The sequence below is a fragment of the Budorcas taxicolor genome, chromosome 9 (genome assembly GCF_023091745.1).
Source record: "Budorcas taxicolor isolate Tak-1 chromosome 9, Takin1.1, whole genome shotgun sequence".
Taxonomy (NCBI): domain Eukaryota; kingdom Metazoa; phylum Chordata; class Mammalia; order Artiodactyla; family Bovidae; genus Budorcas; species Budorcas taxicolor.
Window position 1 is genome coordinate 26057700 of NC_068918.1, and position 26607 is coordinate 26084306.

The 26607-nt window shown below is 38.5% G+C and overlaps 1 protein-coding gene across 1 annotated transcript in view; it reads right to left on the reverse strand.

Moving 5' to 3' along the window:
• The window catches only part of NT5DC1 (5'-nucleotidase domain containing 1), a 116234-nt gene that overhangs the window by 15329 nt on the left and 74298 nt on the right, over positions 1-26607 (reverse strand). Inside the window, exon 7 of the mRNA XM_052645909.1 lies at positions 2043-2217. Within this exon, the coding sequence (XP_052501869.1) occupies positions 2043-2217 (175 nt within the window). The remainder of the gene's footprint in view (positions 1-2042; positions 2218-26607) is intronic.

A 26607-nucleotide genomic window follows, 5' to 3' on the forward strand; every position in this document is an offset into this window, starting at 1 on the left:
CTTTTGAACTGTGGTGTTGGAGAAGACTCTTGAGAGTCCCTTGGACTGCAAGGAGATCCAACCAGTCCATACGAAAGGAGATTAGTCCTGGGTGTTCACTGGAAGGACTGATGCTAAAGCTGAAACTCCAGTACTTTGGCCATCTCATGCGAAGAGCTGACTCACTGGAAAAGAGTCTGATGCTGGGAGGGATTGGGGGCAGGAGGAGAAGGGGACGACAGAGGATGAGATGGCTGGATGGCATCACCAACTCAATGGATGTGAGTTTGAATGAACTCTGGGAGGGGTGATGGACAGGGAGGCCTGGTGTGCTGCAATTCATGGGGTTGCAAAGAGTTGGACACGACTGAGTGACTGAACTGAACTGAAGGATTATTTGGGACAGCAAAGGGAAGATAATTCTTGTTTCTGACAGACTCACTATTACATTGGGGAGATAATATTTACTCAACACTTTAGAATAGTTTTGTAACAGCAGAACTGTACTACAGAGGAATTCAGATAGGAAGAAAAATTCTGGTAACCTACACTAATGAAAAAAAATACTCCCAAGTGTTTACTCTGAAGCATGGCCCTGGTACCAGGACACAAATGTCTCTATAAAAGGCATTTACTTCCCAAGGCACCTGGGGCTGCAGCCTTAATTCACTGCAAAGGATCCCATCCCTTAATATTAATAAGAAAGCAGAAAGACACCAACAGACTGTCACTGTGCCACAGGTCAGTCTGAACCTGCACGTGCTGAAAAACATGGGAATCAGGAAACTAAACTAGCCAGCAAGGGGTCAGTCTGGAGGGTAAATTTTGCTTCATACTCACAGCAGTTCAGTACAGTGTCTGATAAAATTTGAGGAAACATTAGGGCAAATCTAATAGCTGATTTCAGAATCTAGATCTGACCATGGATATTCCCCATAAGGATGCCATAAATAAGTATTCAGTTCAGTTCAGTTCATTCGCTCAGTCGTGTCTGACTGTTTGCAACCCCATGAATCGCAGCATACCAGGCCTCCCTGTCCATCACCATCTCCCGGAGTTCACTCAGACTCACGTCTATCGAGTCGGTGATGCCATCCAGCCATTTCATCCTCTGTCGTCCCCTTTTCCTCCTGCCCCCAATCCCTCCCAGCATCAGAATCTTTTCCGATGAGTCAACTCTTTTCCACCTCTTCACATGAGGTGGCCAAAGTACTGGAGTTTCAGCTTTAGCATCATTCCTTCCAAAGAACACCCAGGGCTGATCTCCTTTAGAATGGACTGGTTGGATCTCCAATGCTTACTAAAATTTATCAATTACTCTGCCTAATACTTTAACCTGTATCAAGCTATTTAAATTTCCCCTAACACCTATGAGGTATTGCTGTTGTTCAGTAGCTAAGTTATGTCCGACTCTCTGCGACCCCATGGACTACAGCATGCCAGGCTTCCTTGTTTGTTCTTCACTATCTCCTGGAGTTTGCTCACTGTCCCATTTTTAAGATGATGAAATGAAGGTTTAGAGAGGTTACAGAACCTACCCCGGGTTACAGAGCAAGTTGCAAGGCAGGGCTTCCGCCCACATCTGCCTTGAGTCTACACATTTATACTGTCTCGATGTTCATGGATGTCAGCCCCACACCTGCATGGGTAAATGGTGAAGTGCCCGGCTCCACAGGGAAACTGCTGCAGGGGGCCTGTATTCCAGGTGAGTGTCAGGGAGTATAATCTATAACTCAGTGTCCCTCAAGAATCACCCAAAGCTGAGAAACCACAGACACGGAGGATCGCCTGAAGGACTTGTGGTCCGTCCACAATATTTTTCAGAAAATCTAAAGCCCATCAGCTGTGAGCGTGCTGGGCCTGGCAATATTGCTCTGCTGAAATGTACTTGGGGCATCTTGCTGTCAGCAGATGTTGAGGGCTGTTACGAGAAACAGCCACGTGTCACTCAGTATTGTTTTATATAATGACATGGTCACCGCTGAACACTTTTAAAAGGGCACTGGTCTAATCTGTTATCAGGATTTTATAAGACCATGAAAACAAAATGACTCACCACTTACCCAAGGATATATTCGCAGAGGAGTCTACAGTAATCACTGTGAGAACTGGTAATTAACATAAGGATTTTGCCAGCATTCTTTAGCTGTCGAAGCCATTTTTTTACTGATTCCGGACAAGTGTGTAAATATTTGCCTGGATCTCTTTTTATTTCTGGAAAATATATTCCACAGTTTTCTGAAAAATAAAAAATATCACAGAGATTAAAAATTTTTTTCTGACTCAGTGTATTCTCAAATAAGTACTTCTCTCTCAAATTATAAAATTAAAAGGATAAAAGCTATGTTCAAACAATCTAGCAATTTGCCATTACTAACTTCTTGAATACTCATTGTTCTTTACTTAAAAACACGATGACTGAAAATGTCAGTTGAAAACATTTTCTGGTTGTTTGACAAGTGTTAAAACAGATAACATAATAAACAAGATATAACACCACTTTCAAATCAGAGAAAAACTTACTGTATTTGAAATGTCAATAAATATTCTTTTAATCATTCAACAAATACTTGCTGAATTCAGATAACAAACAAATCCGTTTTCAGATAATGCAGCAGGAACACATCTTTGGCATGAAGCAGTGCAGAAAGGAGCTGGGTTCTGTTTCAGATGGAACTGAGACTAGATCTCCTGGGTCTGTTACAGCCCTTGGGAGGCGCTGTGATATTAAATGGAAAAACAAGCCAGAAAAGGCAGGAAGGCAGTGCAACAGAAGTTGAAGAACCTGAGTCACTGAGCTGGCCCAGCTCTGTTCCTTTGGGTCTATAAAGAATCCAGGGAGTCAGCCTGAGCTCCAAGGCAGCTGGTGCCAACATTTCCAGAAGTCCTGGTCAGATGCACCCAGTGTTTGATAGAGAGCCTTCAAAGTTATGCGTGCTTAGGCAGACAACTGCAGGTTTGGTTGGAATGCGATTAGATTCATACAGCACTTTAGAGATACAGGTTTTGCATCTGCACTGGTAAGCACAAGAGAACCTGAGTCCTTACTTTCCTTAACTGCTAGAGAAAAGACACATGCATGGACAAAACAAGAAGTGAAAGAGCTTGTGCTGAATGATAAAATTCTGCAACAGATATAGTCTATATATCTGTAATTCTGTTCAGTGTCACGCACTTAAAATAAGGGAAATGAAGTTTTACTTCAAGAACGTTAGGACAAGAAAGAAGAGTCTCTAAGGGGGGGTGGGGGAAGAAACAAACAACAAAAACAGAAATGGTACCAAATACTGTTATCTGACTGCCCAAATCCACTCTCCCTCTTCTTTGCTGGAGAGGATTCTAATTGTGTTGGAGGTTTCTGAGGGGCTGGGTGCTTAGAGAGGGTGGGTCTCTCTACCAGTCCAACCTAACAGGGTAATTTATTCCCATGTCCTGGTCATGTGAAACAACTCCATTTAGCAACAGCTTAACCATTAAGGATATCTTTGCAGGATATATCTTTGCAATATATCATTAAGGATATATTTGCAGCCTACAACAGCTTTCTTCAGAAAATAATACAACATGAGTTATTCATCATCAGACAAAAATATTACTTTTTAAGAAAGAATGTTGTAAAATGAGAAAAACAGCTGTCAGAGTGCCAAGAACAACAAAAACAAACTTCATGCCCTCGAATTCCGCCCTACAGAGAACATGTGTTCTTGGATCTCTTAATATCCCAGAAGCTATGTAACAGCCCTTGAAAAAATTAAAATATATCTTCTGTTTTTCAGGGATGAGAAGGAACTAGTAAGAAAGGACTAATTTAAGAAAGAAAAACTAATATATTTAAATAGCTAAAAACAGAAATAGTTTGATGAGTAATGATCAAAGCAATGGCAGAAGCTTTGATCTCCCAGGATTTATCTGAGGCAGTCATATGTAAGATTATTTCACCCAGAAAAACAAAGGCTTTTGTAGTAATATTATGGGCTGGATAACAAAAGATTTGTAGTATGTAATGCTGAAGATACTTAAGCATCTGGATTCAGAAACAATTGCTGAGAAAAGGCTATTTTTTCCTTAGCTTATGTGTGCTTACCACACATAGTGTGGTCAAAATGCCACCTAGTGGTCAAAATGTAAATTACTGTTAAAAAGCTATTCCATTTCCAAATGAATTAAAAAAAAACAAAACATATACATTTAAACAGAGCATTTTGAAATTCCTGCCTAGATTAGTATTAGTTTCCCTTAGTAAGCCTAAACTAAAAGAGTGCAAACATAATAGTTTAGTTGGAGAAAACTGCTCCCTGAGGAAACAATGGAGATGTTATCGCATTGTTCACAAGCCAGAGAGAAATGAACAAATTAAAAAAGACAAATCCTGTACAAATGGATATTTTATGGTAGATTATGGGTTACTCTTTGTATAAAAGGTCACTAACCGTGGTTGGGGAAAATATTTTTCATTCCTTGTAACCTCAAATCATTAAGGGAATACGAGGTATGTTAATATAAATACACACTCATCTTTTAAAGTTTATTTTTACTGATATAACTAACATAACGCTGTGCAAGTTTAAGGTGTACAATGTGTTGACGTGACATTTATATACCGCAGGAGACTATTACTGTATTTAGCTAACACATCTATCATGTTGCACAATCATTTCTTTTTCTTTTTTTATGGTAAGAAAAATGAATTATCTAATCTCTGAGCAATTTTGAAGCTTATAATTTAGTACTGTTGTCCATAATATATATCCTCATTTTTACTGAAATAGTCAAGCTATTAAACCAGAAGAATTTATGTTAAACATATTATGCTGGAATAATAGCTGCCTATTAAATTATTTCCCTAAAGGCAGGGAGTCTGTCTTTCTGTTTGACATTGAGCAATCATTCAATGGATGAATACTTAAACATAAGTGGAGAGGCAGACACAGGAACATTTATGTTTAAAGTCAAAGCAATAAATGATTTGTAACATATAACCTACGACAAAAATTCTATTATTCATGTTCTATTACTGTCATCCTATCTAAAATACCTCCCTTAATGGTAAAAATAATCATGTTTATTCTGTTTTTACACTTAGAGATTTACACTGACTAGACAAGACAGGGAGCCGAGACTAAGGCCTAAGGTGGAAAGAAAGGAATGGTCTTGTTTGTTCTCCACTCACAAAGCAGCCTGTGTTTTCACTTAACCTCAAAAGAATTCTATTTCACTGCCATTTTATGTAACTCATTTTCCTGGCCTTTACACTCCTCCTCTATCCTTAGATGCTGATATTTTCTGTATCCAGAGGGGATTAAAAGCAAAAAATTTAAAAAGCTAGTTCTAAAGAATAAAGGTTTCACTCTCCTATATTAAAAATTCGGTATTAATGCCGTCATGGGAATAACAGCAAAGTGTTGCAACGGTCCTTCGGGCAGAGAAAATGACCTGCATGTAACCACTGTAATTCAGGATTGAGGGACCTCTCGTGGTAAAAAAAATAAGTACAACTTGAATATTAAAAATGCTTTTTTAGTTTAAGAGACGATTGTGCCACACCACGATTCCTATCATCATGGAATAAGTAAGCATTTTCCTTGTTAACTCTATCGCCAGTGTTGGTGTGACGTGTGGTGTGTGTTCTCTAAGCTGCTGTGCGGGAGGATCAGAGATTCTGCAATGCTATCAGCTCCACCATCAGCCTCCAATTAAGGTCTGTTATCATTTCCATTGCAGAACATAACTTAAGAGAGTGAAATATTTACAACCTTAGTAGGTTATAGAAGAGCAGGCCAGTGAAACAGCTAAAATGTTCAGCCATGAACTGTTTAAATATATCTGCAGTAAGGAATGGTACAATTTTCTGAAATACACATATACTATATAAATTTCTTTTGGCCAAGAGATACTGAAATAGTTTTTGAAGGATGAATGAGATAAACAATAGATTTAAAAATGTTCTAATTTTTTTGTTTGTTTATAGAAGGCAAAAGATGAAACTGAAATTCAATGTTAAAACAGATTTTCTGTTTATGGACCTTATATGGGCCCTAAATGGTTTGCTTTTAATATTTGTAAATAAATCTAGAATATCTAGATTGAGTGAGTATCTATGTACTAAACATAATGCTTGGAAAAGGACAAGAATTGAGAAATGAAGGGTAAATGTATTGAAAAACATAATCTATAAAATTCACATGAACAATGTTTGACTTCTATCTCTGTATCTGTGTCTTACCCCAAAGATTCTGATTTAATTGGTCTGGGCTGGAACCGTGACACTGATATGTTTTTTTAAAGCTCCCCAAGTAATTTCAATGTATAGTTAGGATTAAGAATTATGGCTCTAAGCATAAGAACTAGAACTTTTGCTATTATTATCTGTATATCCTGCCTGCCTCATTGGAATCACTGGCTCTCAGAGAGCAGGGACTTCTTAATTTTATAGTATCTTGTTACCTAACATGAGCTATGTAACCTCATTGCTTACGTGTCTAAAACCTTGTTTTAAATTTAACTTATCAGGTGATCAGTGTCTGTTAAAGAAAAATAACATGTGCAGAAGAAGCAGAAGTGAAATGCTTCAAATCCATAGTCAGTGCTATAACTGTTGAATAACATGCTTTTCCTCACAATACCTACAGAAGTTTTTTGTAGTGACTGAGCTGATGTTGGGCTTCCCTGATAGCTCAGTTGGTAAAGAATCTGCCTGCAATGCAGGAGACGCTGGTTCGATTCCTGAGTCGGGACGATCCCCTAGAAAAGGGATAGGCTACCCACTCCAGTATTCTTGGGCTTCCAGTATTCCTGAGCTGATGTTATCTATGTTATTATCTGGGAACTGAGATTTCATATTGAGATAGGCCAAAAAAAAAAAAAAAAAAACAACACCCCCAAAATCCAAATAAATGTCTTCCACATTGAGGTATAAGCATTACCTTCCTTTGTGGAATGCACTGTCCTCTCTCCGCTGCTTTAGAAATGCTTGCCGCTCATCTGTCGAGCATTTCCCAACACCTTCACCCAGTCACACCACCTCTGGACATCATTCACACACTGCACTATAATAAACACTTGAAATAAGTGTGTTTATGTATTTTTCTTTCTCCTGAGACTGAGATCTTTTAGGAAAAGAACTGTCTTTACCTTGGTATTTACATTCTCGATGTCAGAGAAACAGTAGAGGATGAATAACTGAAGAAGTCAGTCTGTGTGTGGGGAGAGCTATCAAGTAAGATTTATCAGGTGATCAGAAAAACCCGAGGCTGGCAAACCGCAGCCCGCAAGCTAAGAAAGGTATTTACTTCACATGGTTAGAGAAGTATCTACATAAAGCCTCTACTCTTTACATGATCTGGTCCTTTGAAAAAGTTAGTTGATTCCTGAGACAGTATTTCACAATTTTAAGACAGTAACAATAAACAATAGTTATAACTCAGTTTTAGAAAATGCCAGCAAGACTAATGAAGTTGTTCATTTGAGAGATCCTGTTGAAAGGTTTCATAGTATCTCAGCAGAGTGACTATTAGAAGATCATGTGTGATAAAACTGCTTTCTGAAAGACAATGTAAATACTTTTATGTATTTTTTTCACCATGACATACCTGCTAAGTGCTGAGTTGCTCAGTCATGTCTGACTCTGCGACACTATATAGACTGTAGCCCACCAGACTCCTCTGTCCATGGGATTTCCTGGCAAGGATACTGGAATGGGTTGCCATTTCCTTCTCCAGGGGATCTTCCTGACCCAGGAATCAAACTCGCATCTTCTGTGTCTCCTGCATTGGCAGGCAGATTCTTTACCGCTGAGCCGCCAGGGAATCCCTACTTGTAGCCCCTCAGTTATTTTCTGGCCTGGGTCTTCTAACAGTCTCTTCTATTCAACCAGAGAAGGTTCTCGTCACTTTTCCATCTTGTTAAAACAAACCTAAATCTGTCTTTGCCGTTGCCTGTATGATTTTGATACACCTTATTTTTTAGTCTCTGAATAAAATATTTCCAGGTTCATTTGCTCTGCTTACTAATGGAGTAATTTATAGCAAGACACTTCTAGTCCAGGCCAAAAGCTTACAACTGGTAATATTTTCCCTTGTTAAGGTCAGAGGCAGTAGAAAGATCCAAGAAAGGCACATGAAGACAAGATGACATCATCAGAAGGACCTAAAGAGCATGTCGCTGGGGATGAATCAAGGCACTACTGCCTAAACACACACAAGTCAGCTTCACAAGAAACAGGAATGTTTTCCTTGGCAAACCAACAATGCCCCAGGTAAAACCTGGGACAAGTTTTAGGGGCCAGCTTCAAGGAGACACACTGTAAATTTTGTCTCAAAATAGGTTTTTAAATGTATTTACCAGGCATGATACCATCTTGCATGGGTTTTGTCTTCACCAGAGGACGTGGACCCACATATTAATCTGACTTGAAACCTCCCAGCTCCTCCAGAAGAAAGAAGATGGAAAAAATCAGAACTAAAACAGGATAGCTTGGGGCAAAGCAGGCTCAGAGAAGCGCTAATGCTTAATCCTTAAAGTTGTAGCTGGCTTCTCTAGCTCTGAGGCACACAGAGATCAGAAACAGAAACAGGAATAAAGCAGGCATATGCCAGACAGTAGGGTTCATTTACAATAAATGTTTTGAGGGAACCTTCCTCCTACTGAGGACGCCAATGCTCAGTTACTTAATGATTCTTAAAACAAAAACAAATTTTTCTTCTGGAGTAGGTAGCTTAACAGAATGCTGAGACAGCATTTTAGAAGGTACACACTATGCTCAACTCAGCTCCCAAAAGAATATAAATAACTAAAAAAACCCCATTATAGGAACACAGTCTTCGTTCTACAATAATCCATTTTGAACAGAGAGTGGACAAAGCCTGGGGGCAGAGCTGACCCAGCCTCAGCCACTAATACACAGCCTGTAGCCTCTGCATGGAGAGGGCAGGACCTCAGGTAGAAATTGGGGAGAATGGGCTGGAGGGGTTCCCTAATTTTCTACTGTAAGGAGTGCTTTTAATCTTCTCAGCCTCTCTTTTTCCTTCTTTGGCCTACCTCCTTCCAATTTGACTAATACAAATAAGTTTACGTATCTGGGGTACTTTTCTGAACTAACAAACATATAGTCATAGTAAGATGACAACCATATATATTTTTAAAATACTTAAATAAGAGAGACTTCTAACACTAAAAATCAAAAAACAACTCAGCCGGGTTAACATGAAAAAATCTTAAAAACAATGTTAAAAATTCAGTTTTCTACATACATACATATATACACATAAAATTAAAGATTTTGAAAGAAAGATATTTTTCTGCTTTCTCCATCACACTATCTTAAGCCATTATTCAAAATCAATTTCTTTTCTGCTTTTCTAAATTCCATCCTGCTTTTAGGAGTCAACATAATTTCCACTTTTTCTACTTTTCAATCTGCCAGCTACTATATTCTAGTTTACATACTCCAACCCTTAGTCATATATTTTTCTATATGGTTTATTTTGTAAGAAGTTTATCTTCTATTTAACCTCTATAAATCAAATTTCTTTGTGTCATTATAGTGACTAGCATTACAACAATTAGATTCTGAGCATAGAACACATTCAATAAATGTAATGCAATTAAACTTTCTCTTAAGGATGTTGAACATACTTGCTTGAAATCTTGGTGAGTATAAAGTATTATGTGATTCAATGAAATAAACAATTCCTTCCGTAGTCAAAGAGAACTGTATCTCTGCTCAATCTAAATGAGAAAGTGAGAAAGTGAAGTCGCTCAGTCGTGTCCGACTCTTCGTGACCCCGTGGACGGTAGCCTACCAGGCTTCTCCATCCATGGGATCCTCCAAGCAAGAATACTGGAGTGGGCTGCCATTTCCTTCTCCAGAGTATCTTCCCGACCCAGGGATCAAACCCGGGTCTCCCGCATTGCGGGCAGACACTTTAACCTCTGAGCCACCAGGGAAGCCTAATGAGGCCTACTTATAAACTTTAGGGCTTTCCAGGTGGCGCTAGTAGTAAAGCACTCACTTGCCAATGCAAAAGACTTAAGAGAAACGGTTCAATCCTGGGTGGGGAAGATTCCCTGGAGGAGGGCACGGCGACCTATTCTAGTATTCTTGCTTGGAGAATCCCATGGACAGAGCCTGGTGGGCTGCAATCCATAGGGTCACACACAATTGGACAAGACTGACGTGACTTAGCATGCATGCACATATAAAATTTAATTAAATGGAATCTCAAGACTAAAATTCTTAGGAGAAGTATTGCAGCTCTGATTGTTGGTATATATTTAGTATCACCCGTGTTTCAGAATAAAGCACAATAAATCTGCTATAAGTATAGAATAGTTCTAGTTATCAAGGCAGGGATCCTGTAAGTTCCCCAAAGTGTGTGTTAGTTGCTCAGTCGTGTCCAACTCTTTACAGCCCCATGGACTATTGCCCGCTAGGCTCCTCTGTCCATGGGATTCTCCAGGTAAGAATACTGGAGTGGGTTGCCATTCCCTTCTCCAGGGAATCTTCCCGACCCAGGGATTGAAACTGGGTCTCCTGCATTGCAGGTAGATTCTTTGTTATCTGAGCCACCAGGGAAGCCCAAGTTTCCAGAAAACCCAAATAAAACAACACTGTCCTAATCAAACTTTGTCACTATGAAAAATTATACTCTGACTTCTCTTGACCTAAGAAAAAAATCTGTTAAGAAAGCATATGACATAAATGAGCATACTATTTCTTTCTAAAGGAAAGGTGCTGTCAACATAAATCCAGAGAAGCAGAAAGCCTAGAATTACTCAATAACCAAGAAAGAAACAAACATTCAAAATTCAATTTAAGTAAGGCAAATATTTTACTCACAGTATTTGGCAAAAGTTAGCAATAAACACCAAATGAGCTATGTGTACTAAATGAAGAAAAATGTGAATGAAAAGGAAACTGCACCAGACCTCACAGATGCCCAGTAACAATTCCATTTATTTGAAAACTATGACAAAGAAAAGGTTTTTCCTTCCAGATATGAACTCCATTTACATGTCCAAATGAGTTTAATCTAAATGTCTCATGCCAGCAAATTAAATCATTATAGAGCAGAGGAGGAGGGCAAAAGGAATTTGTGATTTTTCAGATGAAGTCATTAAGTAATGGCTCTTGCTGCTGATGTGAGGAGAGCAGCTACTCCCTTCTTACTGAAAAATCTTCAAAGGACAGAGCAGTTGTGTGCAGAGCATATCAACATATATAACAAGCACATTACAGGATGCAGTCTGGGGTGATTCTGGACAGCCGGAATCTCAATCAGACAGTCCTGATTCAAGTCTCAGTTGTGCAATTTGCTTGGGTAAGTGTCCCGGTCATTCAGACACTTGGTTGGCTTATCTGTGAAATGATGATGGTATCAGAACCCACCTGGGAAGATTATCCGGTGGATGAAACACAATAATGTATGTGAAACACCTGCTCAGTGCTTGGCACATGGTAAACACTCTCTGTGAGCCACCCTGGCTTAAATATAGGCTTAAATCAACTGTGAAATCCCCCCTCCAATGGGCCACGTTGCATCAGGAGCGTGTCCCACAAGGGTTGAATTCATGATCAACATGGTACTTACTTGCAAAACGTCTTTGGAAAAAACTTCAAACGTTCTACTGACCAGGATGCAAGGCAGTGTCTCTTTTTGCCTCTTCCAGAGAAGAACACAGGACTGAATGCCCACCGCTCCATTATTTGACATTTCTCGTAGCCCTGGGCAGACAACCTTCCAGACCCCAAGACCCCATCTCCTCAATGTGGATACTGAATACCAGGCCTAGAGAGGCTGACTTGCCTGTCAGCACACAATGGTGTTATTGTACCTTTCATTTCACTGTCCATTAATACAGCAGAGAATCTTTTTGTATTGTTATTAGTCACCATCTTTCATTCCTTTTGCAGTTCTATCTATAATACACTAGGTTGGGAATGAAGCACTCACCAAAATAAAAAAAGTTTGTTGAACCAACGAGGTGAATTGAGGGCTATTTATGTCAAATTACTTGATTACAAAAATTCACCAAACTCACTTGGAGAGCACTTGGTAAACTAAAGTATTATTAACTCCTCAAGTATTTCTGATTCCACCAAATGCCTACAGGCTCACATCAGAGCATTATTCTCTCTTATCCAACTGTTTCCCTGAAGGACCAAAGGCCATGGTCTTCAAGGCATTTTCTAAATGGGCCTATGGCAAGTTAGAAGTGTGTACACTTGATGATCACTCTGCATGTATGTAAAACAGATAAATAAATTGTGGTAGAGTAATACAACTGTGTGCTATACAGTAACGAAAAGTAATGAATACATTATACAACAGGCAGAAATTACAGAGACATAATGTTCAGGAAAAGCAGCCAGGCAGAAGAACACAGATATACCCTAATTCTACTTCTATAAAGTTAAAATTCAAGCAAAATTTATCTATGGTGTAAGATATCCTTCCAGGCAAGGGATATTGGCTAGAAGGGAGAATGAGGAGAGCTTCTAGGGGACCAGAAATTGTTGAAAATATGAAAACATAAGCTGAAAATATGTTCATGAGTAACACTATTTAACAGTACTTATAAAAAACTGACACAACATTTTCATGACCATAAACTTAATATAAGAAACTGAGTAGAAATAAGTGCTAAATCAGAAATTTAAGAGTCCAATCAAATGAGAGTCTATGTAACCCAGCATTGTAAAACTGTTCAGAACAGAAAAGCAAGCATTTAGCAAATTAGTTTGTTTAAATTTTCATTAAATAACATCTTAGAGTAGCTTTACTATTTCCTGTCTCCCAGCACAAGAAGTGGTTTTCTACTGTCATGATCTGTGGTAGATAGTTGTCCATTAAACTTAACTTGAAAGCATTGTATTAAGATGTCAAAGGCCATGTTATAAGGAAGAAAACTTCTAGTGGGATAGGACCCCAGATGTTTTTGGCATTTAATATTGCTCCTAATAATATATGTTACCTTTGTATTTTCCTTATGCTTTGAGAATTTCCAGTACAGAAACTGTTAAGTAATCAAAAACTGTCATTCTAATTTTTTCTACAGAGCTTCTGAATTTACTTGTACAATTCAATAACAGTAGTAATGAAAAGAGCTGTCATTGTTTTAGTATTTATCAGTAAATGCATTCTCAATTTATAAACCACAGTTCCCCTTTTCCCAAACTATAATCTCAGAATTCTGTTCTTAACTTAATGGAAATATCATGTAGCTAGATTTTTGTCTGGCTTTGTAAGTATCACTGAATCCTGATTTAAAGTGTCCCTGAATTTTGCAGGCATCAAATAACAGATTTGTATCTGTAAAAGAAAATAGTCCTTTGTTTTTAGAATTAAAGAAATAAACCTCTTGCCAATAATAATTTTCTAAAGGTTCAGACTCTTAAAGGTAGAATCAAGGGCATATGAGACCACTGTTCCCTCATTTCCCCCAAAGAGTATGGTGATTAAAACTCAGCAGCTTTTATTTTTTAGGGTTGACTTTAAGATCTCATGACTTTCAAGTCAGAAAGAGACGAACAAGTATTATATATTAACACATATATATGGAATCTAGAAAAACGGTACTGATGAACTTATTTTCAGGGAAGGAATGGAGACACAGATGTACAGACTGGGCTTGTAGATATAGTCAGGGAAGGAGAGGGAAGGATGAATTCAGAAAGTAGCACTGACATACATATAAAACCATGTATACATTGGCTAGTTAGTGGGAAGCTGTTCCATAAATCAGGGAGCCCAGCCTGGCACTCTATGATGACTTAGAGGGCTAAGGTGCAGGAGGGGAGGGAGGCTCAACAGGAAGGAGATATATAAATTATGACTGATTCACATTGCTATACAACAGAAACCAACACAACACTGTAAAGCAATTTTCGTTCAATTAAAAAAAAAAAAAGATCTCACAACTTTCAATTTAAATGCGCTAAAATTTAGTAGGAACTTTGGCCAATATATTTGAAACATCCTAAGCACAAGAAAAGAAAGTTCCTCAAAAAAGTAATTTTTTTCTAAAAGAAGGGCCAAGCATGCACAAGCAACTCTGAGAGCTAACATACAAGAGGAGCCTACATCCAATACTGTCTCGACCTGTGTTGTCCAATATGGTCATTAGCCACATGTGGCTATTTAAAGTTAAATTAACTAAAATTAAAATGTAAAAGTCAAGTCCTGCAACACCCTAGCCACATTGCAAGTGCCTGGCAGCAGCATGTGGCTAGTGTCAGCCACACTGGACAGCACGGATATAGACCATCTCATCCCTGGGAGGTTCTACTGGTCAGAACTCCTCTAGGATAACTTCAGTCCATGATTCCTAAAATTATCAGCCGTGGCTGCATAAAACTACGGTGTGGCACTGGAATCAAAATAGCAAGCAAACACGATTTGGTCCAGAAATAGAGCATCTAAGAAAGCAGAAGTCACAATTATAATCATGAAACCATGCCAAGGCTGCCGTGTGGACTTGTGGGAGAAACACGATGGCCAGGATCAGGTGGCTCGGGCTCTACACCTGCATTTCAGCCGTGTGTCTCTGTCCTCACCTGCCAGATGGCAGTCATTATTAGGGTTAATAATCATGGTATTGGGTGGGATGGATGACAGACCTAAATGATGCGGGTGCCTTAGGAGAGTGGTAAGCACTTGCTTATGTCATTATTCTTATGTTAAACGACGCTTTTGTTATCAGCAGTAAGCTTAACCACACCAGTGGTTAGCTCACTGTGGTACTTGAAACCAAAAAGCATCATCAGGGTGATTTCATGTCGGTAGTTATATTAGGGAAGCTTGATTGATCAGTTCTTAAGTACTAGCAGATTACAGAACACTGCTCTCTGTATAATGGAGTGATTCTGAATTCAGTATTTATAATGAACCGGGCTCGTATACATACCTCTATACAGTGCTACATGCCTGGGAAGAATAATCTGTTCACTGAAATACGGAGGGTGGAGTAAAAGGTGAGAGTATCACAAAGAAACCAGGTGTGTGCTAAGTCACTTCAATCACTTTCGACTCTTTGCAACCCTATGGACTGTAGCCCGCCAGGCTCCTCTGTCCATGGGATTCTCCAGGCAAGAACAGTGGAGTGGGTTGCCATTTCCTCCTCCAGGGGATCTTCCCAACCCAGAGATCAACCCTATGTCTCTTCCGTCTCCTGCACTGGCAGGCGGGTTCTTTACCACTAGCTCCATCTGGGAAGCCCCTACATTAAATACTTTTTTATCCTGTAATACAATGTCTCACCGAGGTTTTACCATCGTGAAGGATCTCCCCATCTTCTATTCCTGTTCTGCATATATCTCGGTGCATTATTGCTGGGCAGTCTGCGCTTCACCTGACAGCTAAAAGGGGGTGCTGCCACAGTAACTCATTTTTCCATTCCTCTTTGAGCAAACAGAAACCAAACAGGGAATCTTCCAGATCTTGGTTAGAAGAAAGAACCTATAAGCTGTAAAGGCAGCTCTGACAAGGTGCGGTAAGAAGGGAGCACATGAGGATTTCCTCACAACAGAAAGTAAAGCTGGTCTGCCATCAGATTTACACCAACATGGTGAAGACTGTTAAGTGATACTTAAGTACCAGAGAGAAGGACATTAAACATCACCGTGAGAATGATGTCTGGGAGAGATTCCACAAACAGACTTTTAAGCCTTAGGGAGTCATATACCAGAGCCTGCTACTATCTTTCTGGATAAAATAAAACTGTTTATAATAGTACCTTAATTTTATTTAGCTATACTTTTAAAAATAAACTTTAGAATAACTTTAGATCTACTGAAAAACTGCAAAGATAGTAAGAGAATTCCCATCACTCACACTATTTTCCGTTATTAATACTTTACAACATTATATGTTTGTCACAATGAATGAGCCCACACTGATGTATTATTAAAATGGCCACGCGTTATTTTTATTTCCTTAGTTTTTATTTCATGTCTTTCTCCTTCTTCCAGGATCCCATACTACATGTAGTGGTCATGTCTCCTTAGACTCCTCTTGGCTGTGACAAGTCTCTCAGACTTTCCTTGTTTCTGATGACTGTGACAGTTTGGAGGAGTACTGGTCAGGTATTTCGTAGAATGTCCCTCGACCGAGATTTGTGGTGAGACTGGGGTTATAGGTTTTTGGGAGAAAGAGCCCAGAGGAGAGGTGCCATTCTCACATCATATCAAGGGTATTTATGCCATCAACATGACATCTCACTGCTGATGCTGATCTTGAGCACCCGGATGAGGCAATGCTCATCAGGTTTTTCCACTGAAAAGTTACTCTCTTTCCCCCTTACCATACTGCACTCTTTGGAAGGGAAGTCACTGTGCACAGCCCTCAGTTAAGGAGTGGGGAGTTATGCTCCATCTCCTTGAAGGTGAAGTATCTGCAAAAATTATTTGGAATTCATTTGCATAGGCAAGCAGTCTCTTCTCCTCATTTATTCATTCAATCATTTATTTATATCAACAGACTCACTGGTATTTATTTTATACTTTGGGTTATAATCCAATTTTACTTTATTTACTTTGTTCTTAAATGGTTCCCAGCTTTGGCCACTGGGAGCTCTATTATTTGATTCCTGGGTCCCTTTGCTGTGTCCCATCATTATGTTTTGGTTTTTCTTTTGAACCACTTCCCTACTTTGTGGCACCACAGGATGCTCTAGCCATTTTGCATGTTGCCTACCCCAGTCTCAAGAGTCAGACACTCCTCCAAAAGAGCTCTGGTTCTGATCTGGGTTCCTGTTCAGTTTCTAATGGTGTTTTCCTACACATGCTTCTCTCACATCCACAGCCTCTTGGACTGATGGGTAAAACCAAGGTTTTGAGTAGCTGAGGGATTTGCTCAAGATCAAGACTAATAATGGCAGGGTTGGGATAAAATTCAGTCTTTCGATGACAATATTGTTCTTTTTCATTACTGAGTGATTTCTCGGTGAGGACCTGGCCTCAAAGATCAGTCTCACAACTTACAGGAAAAAGGAAAAGAGAAACTGACATTACCAGAACACAGTCCTTCCAGGAGAGAAAATATTAACAGAGGTATGTGCCAGACTCTATCTATCTAGAAGGAAACAACTAGAGATTCTATATTCTATGGAAAAAGGTCTCTAATTGTATTACAGCAGTGGTGCTCAACTGGAGGTGATTTTTCTCCCCGCTCCACCTCTCCCCTACCCCGAAACATCTGGCAATGTCTGGACACATTTTGTTGGGGAGGGGTATGCTGCCACTGGAGTCTAGGGGAGAGAGGTCAGGGATGATGTCAAACATTCTATAATGCACAGAGGAGCTCCTGCAAAAAAGAATTATCCAGTTCAAAATGACAACAGCGCTCACGATCAGAGATCCTAAACCCACGGACCCCTAAAGAACTTCACCCAGTTTTATGCCATCTCTACTCTTGCTGAATTACTTTCCCATTGGTGGCTATGAGGCACAATTGTGGAAGATTCTGGGGGGCGGATTCTGTGGCCTAGTGAGTTAGTCTATTAGCAGGGAAAAAAAAAAACCCAACCCATTTTGATTAAGGGATACGGCTCACCATCAGATAAGAGAGTTCTCCCTGGTGGCTCAACTGGTAAAGAATCTGCCTGCAATGCAGGAGACCAGGTTGGATCCCTGGGTCGGGAAGATCCCCTGGAGAAGGGAATGGCAACCCACTCTAGTATTCTCGCCTGGAGAATTCCATGGACAGAGGAGCCTGGTAGGCTACAGTCCGTGGGGTCACAAAGAGTTGGGCATGACTGAGTGACTAACACTTTTGGTTCTTACATGTGGGTCAAACAGAAGAAGGGGTGCTCTTTAAAATTAGCAGTCGTGGCTCATGTGTTTACCATACATGCCATCGTTTACTAGTAGGCCATGCATGTGCTATCTTCTAGTTCAGGAACAAGCTGTGCAGAACGGTATGGTGGCTTAGAAAGTCTGCCAATGAACTGGTCAGCCTTACTAAGTAGATGCTGTTCCCCAGAAACTGTTGTTCACTGCTCAGTGACCTCAGTTTGGAGAGGAAGTAAGTGACTGAGTCCCTGTTTGCTGATGCTCTCAGTGACCACCCAGCAGTTTAACAGAAGAAAAGCGCCCTTGTTCACTATGACCTCTCTTAGAAGCTTTAGAAAAGCTTGCTCATTCTTGGTACTAACATTCAATGGAGAACATTTTTGGAGCAAAGCTAGGTGTGTCCTGGGATCATAAATCGCCACAGCCCTCTATAAAAAAAAAATAGAGCTTACAGGGGCAGTATAATTTGGGGTGATCTTATTTGGGGAAATCCTGATGATGCAGATAGGTATATGTAAAAATACTCCATGCACCGTAATGTCTGGTACATAGTAACTGCTTGTCAACTGTAGCAACAATAAAAACCCAAATGTTTACTTAGTGTTTCCTAGGTGTCAGGCCCTGTCCAAAGTACATGTTTATCTCATCAAACACTCATAACTAGCCTATGAGATAAGTGCCATTATCACTATTACTACCTAAGTTATGAAGGGAGTCAGATGCTTATGGAATATATGATAGTTAAAGAAAGGAAAACTGTCATCTTGCGATACAATCTTATTCCTGGAGATGACATGAGGTCATGAGACCACAGTGATAAATAAATGCCAAGTTTAGCCCCTTGACATCCCCACGTTACCGACCACAGTATTATAGGAGGTGTCAAACACTGGACGGGATGGGTGGATGCGCCAGGAACCAACACAGTGCTGCAGGTCAATTAAACTTCAAAACAAACAAACTCACAGAAAAGAGATCAGATTTGTCGTTCACCTCTGTTAACGGGGACAGGAATCAGATGAAGGCAGTCAAAAGGTACAAACTTCCCGTTATAAGAAAAATATATACTTGGGATGCAATGTACAACATAATAAATGTAATTAACACTGCTACATATGAAAGTTGCTAAGAGAGTAAATCCTAAGAGTTCTTACAAGGAAAAAAAGCTTTTTTCCTATTTCTTTACTTTCGTATTTATATGAGAAGATGAATATTTACTAAACTTACAGTGATAACCATTGATGTAATTATTATGCTGTACACCCTGACTTATACAGGGCTGTATGTCAAGTGCATCTCAATAAAACTGCAAGAAAAAAAATTGAAAGTTTCTAGGTCTATACATGCCCCTCTTCAGTCCTGCATTCAAAAATCACCATTTTTAGTCATTTGTTCTTAACCTTTCTGATAATTTACATTCACAGCTCTAAGTAATATACTTAAGTTCTTAATTCATAAGCTTTAGACAATATCCACCAGCTTCCTACTAAGAAATAAGGATTCACTTAATTCACATTAATCTATATTATCCTTTTCCTTCCTCTTTATAATATTTATAATTATATTCAGATTTATTCTCTTACTGGTCACTTTTTAAATACTGCACATCCAGCTCTATTTATTGTTCCATCAAAATTTAACTCCCCACAACATAAAATAGGCTATCAGTAATTCTCCTTCCCATCAACTCTCCAACTCCCTTCTACATTAAAAAAAAAAAAAAAAAGTTATTTATCTGACTGTGTTGGGTCTTCACTGTGGCATGCAGGATCTTAGCTGTGGCATGTGGGATCCAGTTTGCTGAAGGATTGAACCCCGGGCCCCTTGCTTTGGGAGCGTGAAGTCTTAGCCACTGGACCACCGGGGAAGTCCCCTTCCCCTTCTATATCTTACCATCTGATCATCACCTCATCTTTTTTCAAATTACCAACAAATCTTTCTGTGCTTTATAAGTTGCTTCTAAAAATCAAAGGTAAATAATCTGTGTTTACTGTACTGTGATCAGTAAACATTATTCATTACAGAAACAAGGAATGTTTTAGAATTACGTTTCTATTTCCAGAAGTTCATTTTTTTACTGAACTGTCATTCAAAAGAACATGTTACTAGAATAATGGTCAAGTGGATTTCTTTTTCTTAGTTTTCATAACTGCTCAAAATCACACATTTTTGTTGTACTGTGATTGGACAATGACATTATTGTACATTTTTAAATCTGGAGTTTCTAATTGCCTTTACTTTTCTACTGTTCATATCATCAAATTTTTATAGCAAAATTATATTTGGGCTCACCAAATAAAGATGAAAAATTCAAAGTTCATTATAGCAGACTTAAAATAAAAACAAACTTTTGAAAATACTATTTTGTTTTTAAATTCTTAAAGATAACTTTTTGCTTATTTGTCCTTTAACACAGAGATGAAGTGTATTCCGTATACATTAGTAAGATCCATTTATCTGATACTTTCAGTTTATAAAACACTGCCTGCAAATATTGTTTTGTGCTCTCAACCCATGAAGGAGGCAGAATCATCTCTATTTCACAAATACAGCAATTTAACATCAGAGAGAGTGAAAGATTTAGCTACAATCAGACAGCAAGTAAGCAGCAAGTTCCAAATGTGAAACCACGTTTTCTTTTCCCCCTCAAAGTCCAAGGTTCTTTGCTTCTACCACAGCTGCCTAACACATGGGCTCTTTCTGCCTTTTGTTTAGAAATAAAACATCAAGATTTTGGTTTAGAAGTTTTGTTATCAATTAGAGGACTCCTATGGAAAGCAGCACACTACTCTCCCTCCTTATTTATTAAGGATAAGGCAGGGAAGGATTTTTGTAAATAAACAATAGAAAAACTGGCAGAACTAGAAAACATAGGAAAACACAAATCAAAAGGCCATTACACAAAGACGCTACAATGACAAACAATAGTCAAGGCAGGCCAAAGATTCACAGGGAATAAATGAGCGCCTATAATATAAGCACTGGGGTTACTACTCCAGCAAGACAGTGCTGACATGGAAGGGACACTGATCCCAACCATACTCTCACAAACCAGGCTATCTCACACAAACAGCCTTTGAGGAACAACTCTGGGTACACTCTCTGAGAGGTCAAGGGCTACCAAAGAGGAGAACCAGGGTCCTGAGAAGATGCCATGTGAGGAAACCAGGGGAAGTTCAGCACGGAGAAGCAGGCTCACGTTGCAGTCATATGAGCACAAAGAAATGGGTTTCAGCATAACACGAGGAATAACTCCTGACAGAGGAAACATGCCCTCAAAAACTGACAAAATAACAGCATTCAGACCAGCTAGATTCTGGTTAGTTGAAGCTTTAGACTCTCTATCCAGGTATGAGGCAAAAGCTGAAAATTCAATTTCTGAATTTTGAATTTCATGTTTACCATTTATAATAAAGCAAATATTCTTCAAAGTTATTTACGATTTGATTTTGACTTTACATCCGAAGAAAACAGTTCAGGAAAAATAGTTTCTTAAAACAAGAACTTACTTGATATAAATATTAACAGAAACGCAGAACTCAATTTGAGCAAGAAATGTCCAGGCTTTCATCTTCTATATACCTAAACTCTAATATGTCAACATTTTTTGAAATAATGGGGGAAAGTAGTCAAGTTGGATTGTTTTTGTATGTAGCTATCCAGTTTTCCCAACACAGTCTAAAAATTGACAGTCTTTTCCCCATTATATGTCAATTAATTGACATCTTATAATATTGACCATATTATATGGCCAATTAATTGACCATGTAAGTGTGAGTTCATCTCTGGACTCTACTCTGTTCCACTGATCTGTATGCCTGTTTCTGTGTCGGTACCATATTGTTTTGATTACTATAGTATAGCTCAAAATCAGGAAGCATGACACCTCCAGTTTGTTCTCCTTTTCTTAAGATTGTTCTGCAGTCTTTTGTATTTCTATATAGATTTTAGAATTGTTCTAACTCTGTGAAAAATGCTATTGATATTTTGATAGGGATTGTACTGAACCTGCAGAATGCCTTGGTTATTACTATGGTCATTTTAACAATATCAACTCTTCTAATTCATGAACATGAACTATTTTTCCATTTGTTTGTATCATGCTCAACTTATTTCATCAGTGCGTTATAGCTTTCTGAGTTGCTCAGTTTACTTCATCAGTGTCTTGTAGCTTTCTGAGTATAGGTCTTTTTCCTCCTTTGATTTATTCCTGGATAGTTTATTCTTTTTGATGTGCTTATAAATGGAATAGTTTTCTTAGCTTCTCTTTCTGACAGTTGTTAGTGTATAGAAATGCAACGAATGGAATATTACTCAGCCATAAAAAGAATGAACTCTTGCCATCTGCAAGAATACAGACAGACCTAGACTGCATTATGCTAAGCAAAATAATGACTTCACTTATATGTGGAATCTAAAATACAAAACAAATGAACAAAGGCAGGTGATTGCCAGAGGGGAGAGGGGTTTGAGGGGATGAGAGAAATAGGTGAAGGGCAAACTTCCAGTTACAAAATAAATGAGTCACAGGTATTAAGTGTACAGTGTAGGGAATATAGTCAATAACTATGTGATATCCTTGTATGATGACATACTATAACTAGACATTCTATGGTGATCATTTTGAAACATATAAAAATATCAGATCACTATGTTGTACACCAGGAACTTATATCGTGTTGTAGGTCAATTATTCTTCAAAAACAAGCTTACAGAAAAAGAGGTCAGATTTGTGGTTGCCAGAGGCAGGGAGTGGAGGAAGGGGATATTGAATGAAGGTAGTCAAAAGGTACAAACTTTCATTTGTAAGATAAATAAATACTAGGAATGTAATGTACAATGTGATAAACATAATTAACACTGCTATACATTATATATGAAAGTTATTAAGAGAGTAAACTCTAAGAGTTCTCATCACAAGGAAAACTAATTTTTTCTTTTATATGTATAGGAGATGAAGGATGTTTACTAAACTTACGGTGATAATCGCTTCATGATGTATGTACATCAAATTATTATGCTGCATACATTAAACTTTTATAATGCTACACGCCAATTATATCGAAATAAAACTGGAGGAAAATATCCAAATGACGGGGAAAACACACATAACTCTCTAAAGCAGAAACATATTTCATAAGAATATTTGACTACATACAAAAAGGGAATCATCCCTTTCATCAGTAACAGTATTAGCTGATATTTACTTAGAGATCACTACATTATTAGGGACTCTGTTTCACCCATCATATGCACTATCACTAATAATACAATTTATCTCAATTTTAAATGTGTGCTGAAGACTTACAGGGGTTAACCTGCCAAACCTAGAGTTAAGTCCAAACTGACATCCATCTCTTAAAACATCACATCCACTACCACTACCTACCTATTCAGTGGACTGGAAGTTCATGTGATAAATTCTTACCATGATAATAATGATTATCAATTTTCATCTGAGTAATGGGCAAAAAGGAGATTAATCAGATGCCTTTCATAAGATCAAATTCTCACTCTCATGTTTGCTGACAATTTCTATTATCCTTATTCTGTGTGGATAGAAAGGGAAGTCAATATAGCTCAAAGTAGCAACATCAATTTAAATTCATCTCTGATAATGTTTCCTGCTCCTTGCTGGTGAGGACATCAATAAATAATGAAAACTTGGTAGACTGAAGGTCTAGGGAGTATAGAAATACTGCCTATCAGTACATACAACTTTAGGAGTCAGGTCATAGGATAAACATTTCAGAGTTTGATGTTGATTGTAGAAACTTATCTCAACTACTTTATTACATAATTGTTAGACAATTTTGTAGATTATTTTCAGCAAAAGATTTTCTTTACAAACTGTTTAGACAGGCTATTTTCCTATTGCAAGTCATTCCATATACATGGTGGTATCATGTATGCTGAACAATCAAGATGTGGTTACTCCTACGTATCAAATACATAAATATCTTTTTGAGTTAGACAGTGACTGCTGAAGGATATTTCATCTTATCAATAAACTATAATCTATTAGTAAATATTTATGAAGCACCTATGAAGTAGAAATCACTTGCACTGTAAGACCGCTCTCTTTCCTCCTCTTTCCTTCCACAGAGAAACGGGAACTATAATATTAAGTACAACAGGGTTTTTCTGTTTACTTATGGTTAACATTTTTTGAAGATCTCAGATGCTGTTCCTTGTTTTGCATCTTGAAGCAACAGGTCGTTTCAGGTCAGAAGTAATAAATTCCAAGGAAAAACAGTTGTTTATTTTTTTTTAATTTTCCTTTAAGACACTGACATTCAAGGCTGAATACTATTAAATAAGTAGAAGCACATCTTACATTTCTAAGGAATGGTTTCTCCTGTTAATAGCACTGACCCCAGGAGTTCAGAGGCTCAGGTCCTGGTTCTACTGTAACACTCACTAGGCAACTTTGGGGAAGTCACCTTGGACCTCTCAACCCCAGTTTCTTCATTTAAAATAAGGAACTGGAGTTGGGTAATTTCTCAACTCAACCCCAGCTCATAATTCTAGGATTTCCTCGTAGTGGTCTTTAGAAACAGGGGTAAGTCAGGTGGCGCTTAGTGGTAAAGGATGCCCCTCCCAATGCAGGAAACAGAAGAAACATGCATTTGATCCCTGGGTGGGGAAGATCCCCTGGAGGAGGGCATGGCAACCCACTCCAGTATTCCTGCCTGGAGAATCCCATGGACAAAAGAACCTGGCAGACAATGATGTCCATAGGGTCACAAAGAGTCGGACGTGACTGAAGCAACTTAGTGCACACAAGGTACTAATGAGGATGCTTGTAGAAGCACCACACATAACCCCATCCAATGAAACTAAGACCACATCTCGGCACCCACTCAGATTACTGAAATCCAGCAGACCTGTCACTTGCTCCTCAGAAGAACGATTCTTTCCATACCACATGATTCTGGCAGTTCGGCTGTCAAGAATCCAGAGACCAACACATTTTTGGCAGCTTCACAGGTCTAAAATCTTTCCTGTTTGATTTTATTCAAGACCAAATAAAGCAAAAGGTTGTGCCAAAGTACAAGCTTTCTTCACTGGGTGTTTATTCCCATACCCACCCTCACTTTTATTGCTCTTGACGTAAATTTAGCTGGGCAAAAAGGTCAACAAATGGGATGGGAGAGCGTTTGCTTTGTTTCCTCAAGATGCAATGCTCCTATCTCGATACTATGCTATACTCTCCCTCACTTCTCATTCTGCATCCAAGTAACTGTCCATAGCTCCCTCATCCTACATCTACCAACCTAAGAACCATCAGAAATTACTTCCTTTCATCTTGCAGCAATAACTTCACTTTTCAAGGAAAAAAATTCCCCAGTATTTCACCTAATAATGAAAGAAAACATAGGATGATAATTTTAAAAAATACTCTTCTGACTCAGGGAGGCCTCACTGAAAATACAGTGCTAGGAAAAGAAAATAAACACATACTATCTACTACATGCCAAACACTTTCTATGCCTCATCTTATTTAACAGGGTTGGACATGACTTCACTTTCACTTTTCACTTTCATGCATTGGAGAGGGAAATGGCAACCCACTCTAGTGTTTTTGCCTGGAGAATCCCAGGGATGGGGGAGCCTGGTGGGCTGCAGTCTGTGCGGTTGCACAGACTTGGACATGACTGAAGTGACTTAGCTTAGCTTACAGCCTTTGTGATAGGTATTGTTATACCCTTATCACAGATGAAAAAAGCCCTGAAGTTAATTCAGTGAGATAAAATAACTTGCCCATTATTTAAACAGAGACTGTGCCATTTCCATTATATCATGCTGTTCATATTACTCTGACATGCTCTGAAAACTATTAAAAGAAAAGCATATATTTTATTTCTCCTGTGAAATCAGTTAAACATCTTAAAAGGCAAATGCATGATATAGCAAAATATACAATAAAATAATTATTTACTCACTCTGAAGTGATGCTAATATGAACTTGGCATTTGTTTAGGGATCTGCTCTGCCTACCATTATTTCACTTCCCTACCTGCTGAATAGATTTTTGTATCCTTTTCCTTAAGGATACAGTTCTATTAAAATCATTTTATTCACCCTCAAAACATTTTACCATAGCCAACTACAAATATTTACTCTCACTTGACAAGCAAGAGTCTTTTTAAAGGAAGAAAAACAGTCTGCATAGCTGGTTTAAACTTTTGAACTCTATTTCATCCACAAGAACGACAGAGGACCAGCAGTCTCATAAACACAACTCAGTGTCATCCAACTTGCGTTCATCTGTTTATACGTACATTCATGTGACCTCTCCATGTACAAAAGATCTGAACTACCTGCACACAATGCTTAGGAAAAGATAAAGATACAGAAAGAGTAAACATCACAACCAGAGGAAATAAGAGTAAAATGTCAATATAAGAAAGACAAGAAATAAAATGCACACCTATGCCAATACCGGGGCTCTATGTAAGTTACCAACTGAACTCGGAGCTTACTTACTAGTACTCAAAACGGGGAAAATTACATACACACAGTCAGTCATACAACTCTAACGTTTTATGAGAGAGAAACTTCTGGTTAATCAAGGTAAATCTTTGATCACAATTTACACCTAAAAAAATTTCTCAGGAGTGGAAATAAAAAAAGAGAGCAAAATTTAAGTAGAAAAGGTATACTGCCCAGATCCATTTTATCATCAGAAACTGCAAAATGTGGTAATCAGTTCTACTATTGCTTTTCCTTTTTTAAAGCTGAAAGTCTTTTATAAAGAAAAGCTTTCATGAATCAACTATTTAGTTACTGTACATTAGAATATGTACAAGAGATAATTCTTTGATTCTTTCCATTTA